The following is a 13,863-nucleotide window of genomic DNA, read 5'->3' on the forward strand; positions in this document are numbered from 1 at the left end:
TTAGAGTAGTTCAAATTTCAATTAACTTTCAAGATTAACATTTAATGCATTTAATATGGGGATTTGGCAAATGCAAAAATTAAGACTTCATATTTATCATTCTTCTCTCACAAAGAAAGCTATGGGTTAGTTTACTGATATGCATACCTGTGTCTTCTTGGGGCCTATATCTAGGCCTTGCACAAATTTTTCCAAAAAATTCTTTACTGCATCCCATGGATAAATACTGTTTGATTCATCACACACAACCACAACATCTATTAAGGAAGGGCAGGCTAGAAAAGATAGAAGAAGATTTCCATAGATAAGTCAAGTTTCACACCCATGTAGAAATTAGACTTATGGAGGGATTGGGTAGGACTTGATAACCTCTCCCCTCCTCTAAATGAAAAGCCTTGTTCAGATCCTTCACACATTTATAACTTACTCTGAACTGCAGGTGAGAAGCTGGCTGAGAGCTGAAAATCAGGACTGACGTCAGAACACACACCAGTTGTATAATATTGATTTCCACACTGCTGTGCCCACAGGGGACCACATGTCTTCAAAGAAATGAGAAAATGATAAATGGAAACACATGGAAAATGCTAACCTTCTACTGCCCCATTTTGGAACTAAGGAATCGTTTCTATTCTTTTCCCAGATTCTGGGGATTTTCAGTTCTTTAACAGAAAGAAAAACTGGAGAGAGCAGAAGTGATGGAGAAGAAAGTGGCAGACCTTCTGTGTCCAGTGGCAGCTCAGTAAGAAGAAGAATTATTGGTACTGTCAGGGGCAGGTGTCAGTGAAGGGGAGCCCAAGAGGTCACCCAACTCTGCTAGAGAACACCTAGAATCAGTAGTGCAAAGTTGATTTTTTATGTCTCAGTTACTTGGGCCTCATCTATAAAATTAGCATAACCTTATCTTCTGTCTAGGTTGTTTGAAGAGTATGGTCTGCAGATTTAAAACTTTTTACAGTGCAGGAAAATAGCAAGCACTCTGTACCTGTTGGCTAGCATCTTTAGTGTAAATGATGGATCATCAATTTACTCCTATCCCTTCCAATCAAAGTACAGAAACCATAAGCCCAAGTGCCTCTGAGAGCCAGGTGGAAACCCTGGAGGAGTGGCTGGGCCAGGTAGAGACAACTGAAACCATGAAGAACCTATTTCTTATACCCAGAGACAGGCTTGCTACTGTGTCCTCCCATCATTGCTGTGAAAGAGAGTTTTCTGTTTTCCTGAGAGTCATAGAGGGAAATTTTTGCATGAAAATTCACAATTAAAAAAAAAAACTCTGTTAACCAAACACAAATGAGGTTTAAGGACTGAAAGGTGATTTTTTTTTCCTTTGCTCTTAAGTATTTATTTACTTTTAGATCTTCTCAAATTCCTTATTTCCATTGTCTAATTTATTTTGTCACCAAAGCTGACTGACACTGTCTCCTTGCCCTTATTATCCACATTTCAGTTCCTAAAATCTCCATCAACAGAATCCCCATTCTCTCCTTTGCATCAGACCTTTAATAAATGCCAGGAACTTCTGATTCAATCATGATTAGAGCATATGGGAAACATTATATTAAATAATATTAAAATCAGCAGATGAAAAAGGAGAAAAGAAGAAATGAGAAGTGTAGCCAAGATCCTAAAAATTTTTACAAAATTTAGCATTATGTAAAGCTGTGGGTGATATGTAAAGTTTATGCAAAGTGTTGATATTATGGGAGGATCATTTATTAAAACTGAACAGAAAAGTGTGGACTTGAAGAAGCAATTGGAAAAACAAAAGGAAATTTATTTGACCCAGTTTAACTGTTCGTAGCATAATAGAAGCAGCTGTGGTCATATTTCATACTCAATGAATAAGGCATAGTTTTCCTTCTATAAAACTGATTCATTTTGCCAACGTGTTAGAAAAAAAGTCATTATCAATGTTTCTGACTAATTTATGAAATAACAGATACCAATTATTGATTCTTATCTGCATTCTAAAGCATTTTTTTAAAATCACTTTGCAAAATAGCTTATGATGTACTCAGGAACGGATTTTTTTTTTCTTTCATGAGCACTGGAAAACAGTATAAGAAGCTGAAATTAAAATATGCCAATTGTTAATGCCAGAACATTCTTGCTTTAAGCCCAGAATTTAAGAAGTTTTTTAAAAAAAAGTGACTATCGTCAGTTTTTTTCCATGTAATTCTGAAGAGTTTCTTATAATTTTGACCTATCAGGTATTTAAGAAAAACTTTGATCAATCTTGTCTCTTTCTTTCTTTGTCTCTCCCTTCTCTCTCCTCCTCTCTCTCTGCATCTCTGCATTGCTGGTTTTTACATTGACTGTTCGATTACTCTCTTAGATTATCTTTCACTTTTACTTTATCTGGAATCAGAGATGAGATTTTTTTTAAAAAAATTTGAAGCACATTCTATAATTCCTGATTCTCAATATGTTCCTCTTTCTGACTAACTCAACCTGAAAAACAAAGAAACAAAAATATGAAAATAGCCATATGATAAAGATTTTAGAATATCATAAACCATGGAGATGCACTGCAATATTATTTATGTACAATTGTAATACATTATTATAAGCAACATTTAATTTATTTAGTGGTAGCAAAGATGGTAGAGAACTAATATCTATCATTACAAATAGAATGACATTGTTCAAAATTGGTTACATTTTTAGAATAATACAAGTATAAAGCAGGCTTTTAAGTTAGCAAGTTATGGCATTAAAAATATTAATGTAAATTTAAATTAGGCTTTCAAAAACAACTTTAACTGGGCTAAGCAAGTAGGTTATCCTTATATGAGAAAGCAGAAATTTCAAATAAGATTGACTTTTTATTTTCCTTTCTACTTTTTTTTGTATGTGTTATTTTAAATTTTTATATAGTTAAAATTCTCAACAATTTTCTGTTATTTCTTTGTTAGTTCTAAGCTTAGAAATTCTCTCCTTCAAAAAATTTCCATTAAAGAAAATTTCCATTTTCTTCGAGTTTTTCTTTAATATTAACTCTTTAAAGTCACTTGATAGGTTTTTTTCCTTTGGTATATTAAAGTTATTAACTAGTTAGTTGTCATCAGACCACTTGTTTAAAAAGACATTTTTTTAAAAAATTGGTAGTTGTAGATGAACAAGATGCCTTCTTTTTGTTTGTTTGTTTGTTTATTGTAAAATATTTTATTAGGAGGTGATGGACCTTTATTTATTTATATGAAGTGTTGAGCATTGAACTCAGTCACACATGCTAGCCAAGCACTCTACCACTGAGCCACAACCCCAGATCCCTTATTTATTTATTTTTATGATGTGCTGAGGATCAAATCCAGTGCCTCATGCATGCTAGGCAAGCACTCTGTCACTGAGCTTCAGCCCCAGCCCTAAAATGACATTTTATTTTACTGATAAGTGATATTTTTCATAGCATTTTAGAAACCAAATAAGACATAAAATATGATAAAAAGTGTACCATTCTTTAAATATTATCAGATGAGCCAACCAATAGTAAACGATTGAAAACAAAAATATTCATTAGCTTTGAAACCTACTCTCTGAATTAATAGCACTCAACTTGAAGGTTCTTTTAGAAAGCAGAAATGAGACGTGGGATTTTGATGTTATCTTTGAGTACTAAGCATATATACCAAGGGTAAGGAATCAAGGGGGGGAAAACCCTTTTTTAAAAAAAAAAACATCCTGTGATAATGGTTTTGTTGACTATCTAAGAGGTTCACACATCAACAGACAGTTTTTTGCACTGGATATTCAAATAGCATAACTGATCCAAAAGCAAGCTCTGCTGTTTAAATCTGAAGACTTGACTTGATGGTGGGGGATGGTGAGAAGACACTGACTACAAACTTTTTAAAGAGGAAAGAGGATCTGAGAAGTAAATACTTACAAGAAACCCTCCAGTTCCCATGTTCCGTTTGAGGGTCAAGCCGAGGTTCATGTTGGTTTTTATCTCAGTAACATTTGGAATTCTTGTTGAAGCTTTTAGAGGGAAAGAGATTTTTAAAAAAGTGATTAAATCTTTACATTTACTTAAGATTATTTTTAAAAAGGCACACCCATGTTCACATGTAGTATTGGATTTAGTATCATATGTCCAGAGTTTGTGTTATGTAATGAAGTGTAGGAAATGAGAATCCTTTGGAGCTCTGTCAGCTCATTTTAGTGTGTGAGACTGAAGGCTATCAGGGAGGGCCTTTTAAATCCAAGTGTTTTACAAACAATCTTCTGACTAAACAAAATACATGCAAGGACATCATTTGTTCATGTGCCAACTCTACCTTTCCAAAGTCAAGTGGGCTCTATCTGATGCTTTTATTTATTTATTTGTTATTTCTGGATTGTTAAAATATCCTTAAAGTGTTATCAGAGAATGCCATTTGATAGAATTTGGCTCAAAGGAGTGGGTGAATTTTTAAAGAAAACCGTGAGACAGGTAAAATAATAAATGAATCTCTCTAACCTCTTCTCTCTGTCTGAACTAAGGTGTCACCTGTTGGATCCAGTTTTGAAATACTGAACTTTGCAATGGTCTATAATAATGTCCATTGCTTATGTTCTCCAATCTTGGCTAAGCCATTTTTACCACTTTCATTTAATCTTAGTTGGATTCTGTAGCCCCTGTCCAGCGCAAGCTACTGAACCAAAGTCACTCGAGTGAATTTGGGGTGACACGAAAAGACCACACAGACATGGAATAACTTTTCTGAGATTCAGGACAGTTTCTCAGGCTCCCACAAAGTGGGGCAAGAGAAAGATAAGAGAGGCTGATGAGAGAGAGAGGGGGCACGTGCTGAAGCTCACCTTTTATTGGGGGCGCTATTCCATGGAACATTCTATCCGAAAAAGGTCAAGGAGTAGGATTACAAAGGAATAGGTGGGTGTAACTCAACCCCACCTGGTGACCCCAACTCCTGGAGCCACACCTCATTATGGGAGCAGAGGTGAAGTCCAATGTATTGTGGGGTGCAATAACTGTTCAGTACCCCTTTACTCAGGACTTAAAGGTGTGCACATAGCTCCTATCCAGAGCTCCATTTTTCTTCATCCTTACATAGAATCATCCTAGAACTCCTACTTTTTCCCTCCTGCTCAGAGAAGAAAACATTCTAAGACTCATTTCCCCAAGTACCATTTATCCCACTCAATTAACTATATTTCTAAATAATATTCATTTCCCTTTTGCTACCTCCTGACACTCTCCTATAAATAAGAGCATCTCTTTTTTTACTACAAGGATCTTTCAATCTTACTATCCTGTAGAACTGCTTTTCCCAGTGATCCTTCTGTGTTCACCTCTTGAAAAGCAGGTTAACTTACACCTGGTCCTGGTCTACTACTCATCCACTCCTTAATTCTTTATCTGTTTTCTCCCCTCAATGCTACTGGATTTATAGTCCTGGTGAAGGAGGAACACAAAATATAATTAATTTGCTGTAGTACAGAAAGAAAATAGTGGAATTTTTTGAATATATATTTTTATGCTTTAAATGTATTTTTTTAGGTAAATGCATTATTAAGATAATATGTAGTACATGTGTGTAGCTTGAAAGCATATTAAACATACACATCAGGGCTAAGTGTTCCAAAATTAAGGGTAAAGGGTGATATGACATATTAAAGGTGATATACTTAAACTATTTAACTATGTAATAAAATATTTTAAAACTCACTAATAATGTATATATTTTGATTATTAAAAAATACAAGTATGGCAAGTGTTCAAAATGCTTGGAGATCCCTGATCTTCACCAGTCACAACCTCCTTAAGTAAGCAGAAGGTGTTTTCTGAGTCCTCAGTCCTTTTTTACTTCTGGAGTGTTGACACCACTGATACCCCTCCCACTCCACTGGAGATATGTTCATTGAAGTCCCTACTATGTTCTATAAATTACACTAGAAATGAGATGAACACAGATGTGTAAGAAACCCACCGACCCTTGCTTTTCAATCTTACTTGCTATTTTTGAAACTTCTTTCCCTTGGTTTTCATAACACTTTATTTTCTCATTTCATCCCTTAATCCTCCAGGACAACTCTAGGTTCCTCTGTGCTGTTTTTGTTTGTTTTGATGCTGCTGCTAACAGGATCATGATCAAATTGAATGGCTTTTACTTGCTTCAGAAACTATTGTCTGGAAATATCAGTCATTTACATTTATTTTTTATTTATTTTCGTGGTACTGGGGATTGAACCCAGGGCCTTAAGCACGAACTGAGCTATATCCCCAGCCCACTCACTTACTTTTGTAGCCTTGCATTTTTAGTGTTTTTTTTTTATATTATGCGATATGGAGAGTTAAAACAACAAATAATTCCATATTATGAGTTTTCTATTAGAATGCAATCACTTAAACATAAATAACAACAAGGTTTTTCTTAGAAGTTCCCATCAACCCTAGAACTGATGTTTCCATACTGAATGGCTTGTTTTGGAAAAGAGGAGGGAAAGAGATATGAAGAGTCTCAGATTTCCGAAAGTAATCAGCAATATAATCCTAAATATTGAAGGAAACTTGCCTATGGTCTGGGATAAATGATCCAGGAGGTGCTTGTACATTTTGGATGCATACTGTTAAATCAGGTCTTCAAACTGTTTTGGAAATTTGGATTCAGTTGGGCCTTAACATGACTTAAGAGATAATGGTCTAACGCTGCCCACTTCTCTTTAAGGCAGAACAATGATTGTTTTTGCTGTCATTTTTCAGTTGAGTCTATGATGAATATTTTTCTGTTTATGAAGAATAACTTTGCGAATTACAACTTACTTTGCAAATTCAGTTTTTCGCAGGTAGCGGTGGACAGGTCAACAGGGCATTTGTACACATCTCCCATTCGGTTCTTAGGAAAACCACTCCAGGGTGAACCAACCAGTAACCTAGAAACAGGGTTTTGTTTTTCAGTAATCATAACACATTTATTCTCTTACAGATAAAACTGACCACAAATCAGTAAAAACAAAACAAAAATAAAACCACTTAATTTTAATTTTTATAAAATTCACGTTCACTATAATTTGAGATGCTTTCTTCCTTCTTAGCCACTCAAGATCCTTAATGAATGTGTGTAATATGGTTGCTTTAAGACTCATCTGGGAGGTCTCTCCACAGGGGAGACATACAATGCAAGCCACAAAATGTGAGCACATAGGTCATTTCAAATTTTTTGATAGTAGTATGATAATAGGATTTTTAAAAATCAAGTGAAATTAATGCTCTATTTTACTTAACCCAATATGTACATGTCACTATAAAAAATTATGAATGCGTTATTTTTTGTTCTTTTTTTTCCCCCTTGCTAAGTCTTTGATGTTCAGTGTGCATTCTCTATTTGGAGCACATCTCAATATGGACAAGTATTATTTAAATACCAAAGAGCCACATGTGATAGAAGCAGCCATATCAGATAGCAGAGCTCTCAAGAATGAAATCATGTTAAAATCTAAGAGCAACTAACATTGGTTGAGTTTTTATACACCCTAAGCTCTGTTGTATGTTAGCTGATTTGGGGAGCTAATGAATTATCTAGGTGACTTAATGTTTATTTATAATGGGATATTTAGCAAAAACACAGAACAAATGTATCATGGGGGTCTACTCTAACAAAGTGTGTATATCTAGAATGCAGGATGAAGCTGGTGCTCACATCCTTCCTTTGGTTAGTTTCACTTCCTGCAGAGCTTCTCCAACTAGAGAGTATGTGTTTCCCTCCAGAAACCCTCACCTGATGTTTCTGACAACAGATAATTGAACAGAAAGAGCCCATGTAATATTTTGATATTTAGAAAACTATAACAGGTTAATTGTTCATTTAGTTACTAAGAAAGCATAATTTGCTTCTATGTTTTTGTTTTTGTCAAAGCTGGGAAGAATTAGGTTATCTATTTAATTTAAATTCTTTCATGAGCCTTCTGAATAATTTGTCAGTAACATTTAAACATGGTCCCATCCTAAGTGCTATAGAAGTTGTTTTTTTTTTTTCAAAAAGCTGGTAAACCTGCTCAAAATACATGACAAGTAAAATATCATATGGATGAACTGAAAGATAAGACTTAGATCCCTTGTGGAATACATTTTTAAATGGTCAAAGGATGCAAAAAAAAAAAAAAAGAAAAAGAACATTCAAGGGTGAGAGCTTCAGTTTGGTCATAAGCTTCTTGCCTTGCTCATCTCATAAAATTACAGAACATTCTTGGATACTTCAATTCAGTTAAATTTGATTAGGTTAGAACTGAAACATTTTTGTCTTCTGAGGAAACAATTTTGCATAATTTATCTATTAAAATATCACCCATGGTCAAGATTACAACAGTCCCAGGCATATAGTTTTAAGATTTTTGAGAAAGATAGAAATCTTCATGCTGGATGTTATCAAATTTCCACATTTACTTTGGTGAAGGAAGGGACTCGGTGGCAGGGCTTGGAATGCATGTGTGAGCTTATCTGGTGTTCTTCAAAGTCATGACCATTTGGAGGAAACCAGGAATCTCATAAAGTCTCTGCGCTGTGAAAACTCTTTTCCAGCAGAGCAGTGTACTTCCTCAGGGTCTGTTGATGGTGGAGTTGCACAGCGTTCCTCCGACTGTGTGCTGGGCATATGCTGAAGTGTAAGGAGGAGAGAGAATGGCCTCCTGCTTTCTTCTCCAACCCTGTATCTTCCCTGCACCTCCTGAAGCTCTGATGTTTTAGGCATAGTGAATTCAGGTCCTCCACATCAGGTTCTCTCTTGTTTTCAACATGCTGTCACACATGCTGTCTCCTGCCTGGTAAGTTCTACCCATTAGTTAAGTCTCTTATTAGACACTACTTCCTCCAGGAAGTCCCTCTGGCCCCTCCGATTCTGAGGATTAAATCCCTCGTCAGAAATGAAAGGTACAGAGGGTTGGGCATTCTGTGACTATAGGACTGAATAACTACCGTTGGATCCAATGAATGAAAAAATATACCAATAAATAAATAATTTTCCACTATTAGGAACTTTGTGTTGGTTGAGGTAAAATAGAAAATTCTTAATTCTGTTGTAATTTACATCTTCTCTCTCTCTCTCTCTCTCTCTCTCTCTCTCTCTCTCTCTCTCTCTCTCTCTCTGTCTCTTCTATGTGCCAGGTCCACCCTGTGAAAGCTCATCACATGGTGGGGCCCATCCTACAATTTGTCATGACAGTTAAGGACAGGATATATTCCAGAAATAGCAAGTGTGATAATTCAGGTGATGACATTTTTCCCCCCAAGTGAAGTCAAAACATTTTTAAAAAGAGGTGAAAAAAATCAACCCAGTCAAGTGGAAGGTACACAGCATTACTGTTCTGATAGCTGTTCCTGATTCGGCCTCCACATATCTACTATGCAGCAAAGTTGAGTTTTTTGTTTTTGTTTTTGACAAAAGCTGACTATGATGTATGTGTAGGGAAGAAAATAGCAACTTATGGAAAGAAGTGTGACTCTGCCCCTTGGGATGCTGGGACTTCCTATTAATTACAGCAAATTTTACAACATTTTGTAGTGGGTGCAAGGCTTTCCAAACATTATTTGATTTAGTCTGCAAAGTAAGTCTGAAATTATATCTCCATTTTATGGGTGCAACCACTGAAACAGGAAGAGACAAGCAACTTATTCATGATCAAATGGCTAGTGGGAGCCAAGTATGCCCAGTTCTGAAGCCCAAATTTGTAATGTTTTAGGCTCTTCTTTCTCTTGGCTGCATGGAGGCCTGACAGAGGGCCCAGAGAGGGAAACCAATCTAAACAGAGGAGCTGGATTCTAGAACTTATCATGGAGTAAAAACCAGGAAGGACAGTCAGGCCACACTTATTGAGCCTGAATGTGTGGCTGTGTGAAATAGAAGGGGGTTGTAGACCAGATGCCTGCTAGGGCCACCCTGTGAGGGCTCATCAGCATAGTGGGGCCCAGGCTACAGTTTTCAATGGCAGATAAAGACAGGATACATTCTGAAAATAACAAATGTGATAATTCAGGTGACTACCTTTCCACCGTCCTCACCACAGCCAAAGAGACACACACTGAGAAACAAAAGTCAAGTGTTTCTGATGGGAGACTTAAGCATTTTGTTCCTAAGGACCTCAGCAGTAAGACTGCTCCACTGGTGACTTATACTGCATTGGCTGTTTCCTGTGCACCAAGCATTTCCTGGGTACTGCCCTTCTCACCTCTCCCCACCTCACCCAGAAACTCAGGATCTGGTAACCTTGAACTTCCAGAGGCTATGACATCGCCACTCCACTATGAGAATCATGGCCCTTTTAAGTTAATCAGACAGGACTATGAGAAAGGCAAGAATTTGTACAATGTGTACCATTTAGCAAGGAGGATGGGAAAGCTCTTGAAATTCTCTGAAAGAATTCAAATAAGTAGGAATAAATTTCTGATAGTATCATGGTACCATAAACTCTTAACACAGGACCACAGGAAACAGTGGAAAACCAGGCTATTCCAGTGACTATTAAAGATCAAGGGTGTCCCTTAAATATTATGTAGCCCATTAAAAGTAGCCTCCATAAATTTATTCTCTTTTAATGCTGAGTAACATTCCATTGTGTATATATACCACAATTTCTTTATCCATTCATCTATTGAAGGGCATCTAAATTATGGCATTAGCAGGTAAATGGATGGAGTGGAGAATATCATGCTAAGTGAAGTAAGCCAATCCCCAAAAAACAAAGGCCGAATATTCTTTCTGATAAGTGGATACTGATACACAATGGGGTGGAGGGTGCATGGAAAATATGGAGGAACTTTGGGCAAAGGGGAGGGAGGGTTGGGGATGGTGCATGGGGGCAGGAAAGACGGTGGAATGAAATGCACATCATTACCCTAGATACGTGTATGATTGCACATGTGGTGTGATGCTACATGGTGTACAACCAGAGAAATGAAAAGTTGTGCTGCAATTGCGCACAATGAATCAAAATGCATTCAGCTTTCATATATACCTAATTAAAATTAATTAATTAATTAAAAAGATAAATAAATAAAAGCAGCCTCCATGTCATGGTAGTGACTCTGGAGGTTTCTAAAGCCACCGGACACACCCTTCACTGAAAGGTCCCCGCAGAGTCTCCTCTTCCCACCGTGAGGCCTTGGTGAAGTCTGGTGTCTCACAACTCATTCTAAGGAGGAGACTATGACACTGCCTGAGGCCACTGCCAGGGAATTGCAGCGTTCTTGAAGGAACAGGCAGGAAGTGGGGGAGTCTGGTATAAGTATCTGTAAATGTTTACGCAATCAGCTGTAGCAGGAATAGATGCATCAGGACAGAATGTTAGAACGGCAGCAAGGAGTAGGATGTGTTTGGTGGGTAAACTCTGTTGAAATAAGGCAAAACTTCTTTGAAGCAATGAGTTTAATCCCAACCACACAAAAGAGCTGAATGAATGGTTCCTGTGTGCTGATTCTTAAAACAAAACCCAATCCCAAGATATGAACTCTTTTCCTACAGTGAAACTGGGAATTCTTCCAAGACTACTTTAAATAACACTAACTGTTCAATTATCTTGTAGGAAAATAGTGATTATATAGACTCCCCAAACATAGCCAATTTGCCCACCTCCAGTGGAATTCAAAATACTTTGTTTGGTTGGTAAGTGGTATTTATGGTGGTGTAGGTAGGGTAGTTTTAAACCTACAATCCAAGAGCTGTTATAAATATCTTTCTTTGGTCTATGGGTCCCTAAACTCGCCAAGTGTTCCTTCAACCCTAGACATTTTTTTAGAGATTACTTACAGAGGTGTACTTAAAATAGTATGGCAAAACATTTTGTTTTATTCAAGTCAAACAATTTTTATTGATTTCCTATGGGGTTGATATGTCATGTAACTCCAGGGGCACTATTCTTATGTAAACTGAGTAACTTCACCTTGTGCAGTATACAGCCTGTGAGGCTATACATGGGAGCCAGACTTACTATGGGCCACATTCGATTCTAGGCAGTAGGGATATATTAGTGAATAAATTATTGTTGGCCTCATGAACTTATATGCTAGTTAGAGAAGTTAGCCCGTAAATCTAATAAGTAAATAAATTATGTGGTCTTGACTTTGGTGCTTTTGGGAGGGGGATGAGAATGGAAAAACTATGAGTATAGGGTGGAGAATGATGTAATCTTCATGAAAATGGCCAGGGACGGGCTCTCTGAGAAGGGGACATTAAAGTAAAGATTTGAAGGAGGTAAAGGAATAGCCATAAGAGAAATGAAATAGTAGTTCAGGCTGTGAGAATGGCAAGTGCAAAAGTCCCGTGGTTGTAACAGAGGCATAAAATGAGATGGAATCGGGTTGTCATGGGGCCAGACCATATAGAGATCATAAGTAATTAGAAGCCTCAGCTTTTGCTCTGAGTGAAATGAGAAAGCCTTTGCAGGGTTATGAGTAGAGCAGTCATGTGATCAGACACAGACCAAGCTGGGGGATTTTGAAGACTGCTCTGTTGAACATGATCATTTTGGAGCAAAGGAGAAGCAAGTGAAGCATCTAGAAGGGGACTGTACTACTGCAGGCCAGAGATGCTGGAGGGCTTCTGCAGGCTGGTGGAAGTGGCACTATTTAAGATAAATTGTGAAAGGAAGACAAGTAGGGTTGTTCTTTGAATTGAAAATTAAGTAAATAAGGAAAAAAAGAAAAAAAGGAAGGAAAGAAAAGAGAAAGAAAGAAAGAAAGAAAGAAAGAAAGAGTGAGTCAAGGATGATCCTAAGAGTTTTGTCTGAGAAACTAAAAAGAATGAGCCATGACCATCAGATGAAGGAAACATTATCAGCAGAGCAAGATTTTGGAAGGAGAACTCCCAGGAGTTCACTGGGAGATATTTTAATTTTGAGATGTCTGTCAGACATTCAAGGGGATATTTTACATCAGCTTAGAAGTCTACAGCAGATAACTAATTTGAATTAATGTCAGAGGTCTCAGGCCTACAGCATAACTATAAATTTGCCAACACAGTGTCCATTAAGACCTAGGTGGCTACTGTTTCTTAATAGTAAATATGAAAGGACTTTGTAAAGAATTCATCTATAAAGATTGAGAATGGGGTAAAGAGAGTTCACCTTTTACGTCTCTGTTAGAAAATATTGCTACTACAATTTTAATAGTTTAACTCTTTGGCATTTGTTGAAAAGCAGTTTTAGTATTTAAAGCATCATTTTGAGTCAGGCAGGAGGATTGTGAGTTCAAAGCCAGCCACAGCAACTTAGCGAGGCCCTAAGCAACTTAGTGAGCCCCTGTCTCTAAATAAAATACAAAAAAAAAGGGATGGGGATGTGGCTCAGTGGTTAAGTGCCCCTGAGTTCAATCTCCAGTACCAAAATAAAAAAGCCTCAGACCTAGGCTGTCAATCTCCTTCTTATAGAATGGATGGCTAAACCCTGGAGGTCTTTCAGGGTCTCCATGCAGAATCCACCACACTTATTACTGATAAAGCATCTTCAGCTATTGTTTTGCCTCATAAAAAATCTGAAAATTGGCTTTTGCCTTGGAAGCCAATTGAATCCATAAAAACTGATTATTACGTCAACACATCTAACATGCAGTTTTCTTGAAGTTAAAATCAAAAGCTGGACTGATCACTATAAAGCACTGTGATGATACAAATTATCATTCTTGGGCCTATCCTGGGGAGAGAGGTTTGATTTTAAGACCACCACATTTCAGAAATCAAAACCCATGAGTCAGTACCTTTCAACAAGGTGCTTTGACAGATGGTTGTTTTTAATCCATGATAAAAATTGGAATAGCAACAACATTGTTTATAAAGCATTACAGTTTATAAAGCACTTTTTATGAGCATTCTCTCCTTTGATGCTTATAAATACTCTGTGAGGTGAAGTGTTATATCTATTTCTGCTGTCATAAAA

At 36.9% G+C, this 13,863-nt stretch overlaps 1 protein-coding gene across 1 annotated transcript in view; it reads right to left on the reverse strand.

The window, feature by feature from the left end:
- Itga2 (integrin subunit alpha 2) overlaps positions 1-13,863 on the reverse strand; it is a 100,829-nt gene that overhangs the window by 48,578 nt on the left and 38,388 nt on the right. Inside the window, exons 3-6 of the mRNA XM_005319646.4 lie at positions 6,767-6,876; positions 3,890-3,981; positions 428-542; positions 148-275 (exon numbers count right to left, since the gene is read on the reverse strand). Coding sequence (XP_005319703.2) covers positions 148-275; positions 428-542; positions 3,890-3,981; positions 6,767-6,876 — 445 coding nt within the window. The remainder of the gene's footprint in view (positions 1-147; positions 276-427; positions 543-3,889; positions 3,982-6,766; positions 6,877-13,863) is intronic.

This window comes from Ictidomys tridecemlineatus, chromosome 1, assembly GCF_052094955.1.
Source record: "Ictidomys tridecemlineatus isolate mIctTri1 chromosome 1, mIctTri1.hap1, whole genome shotgun sequence".
In the NCBI taxonomy this organism is placed as follows: Eukaryota; Metazoa; Chordata; class Mammalia; order Rodentia; family Sciuridae; genus Ictidomys; species Ictidomys tridecemlineatus.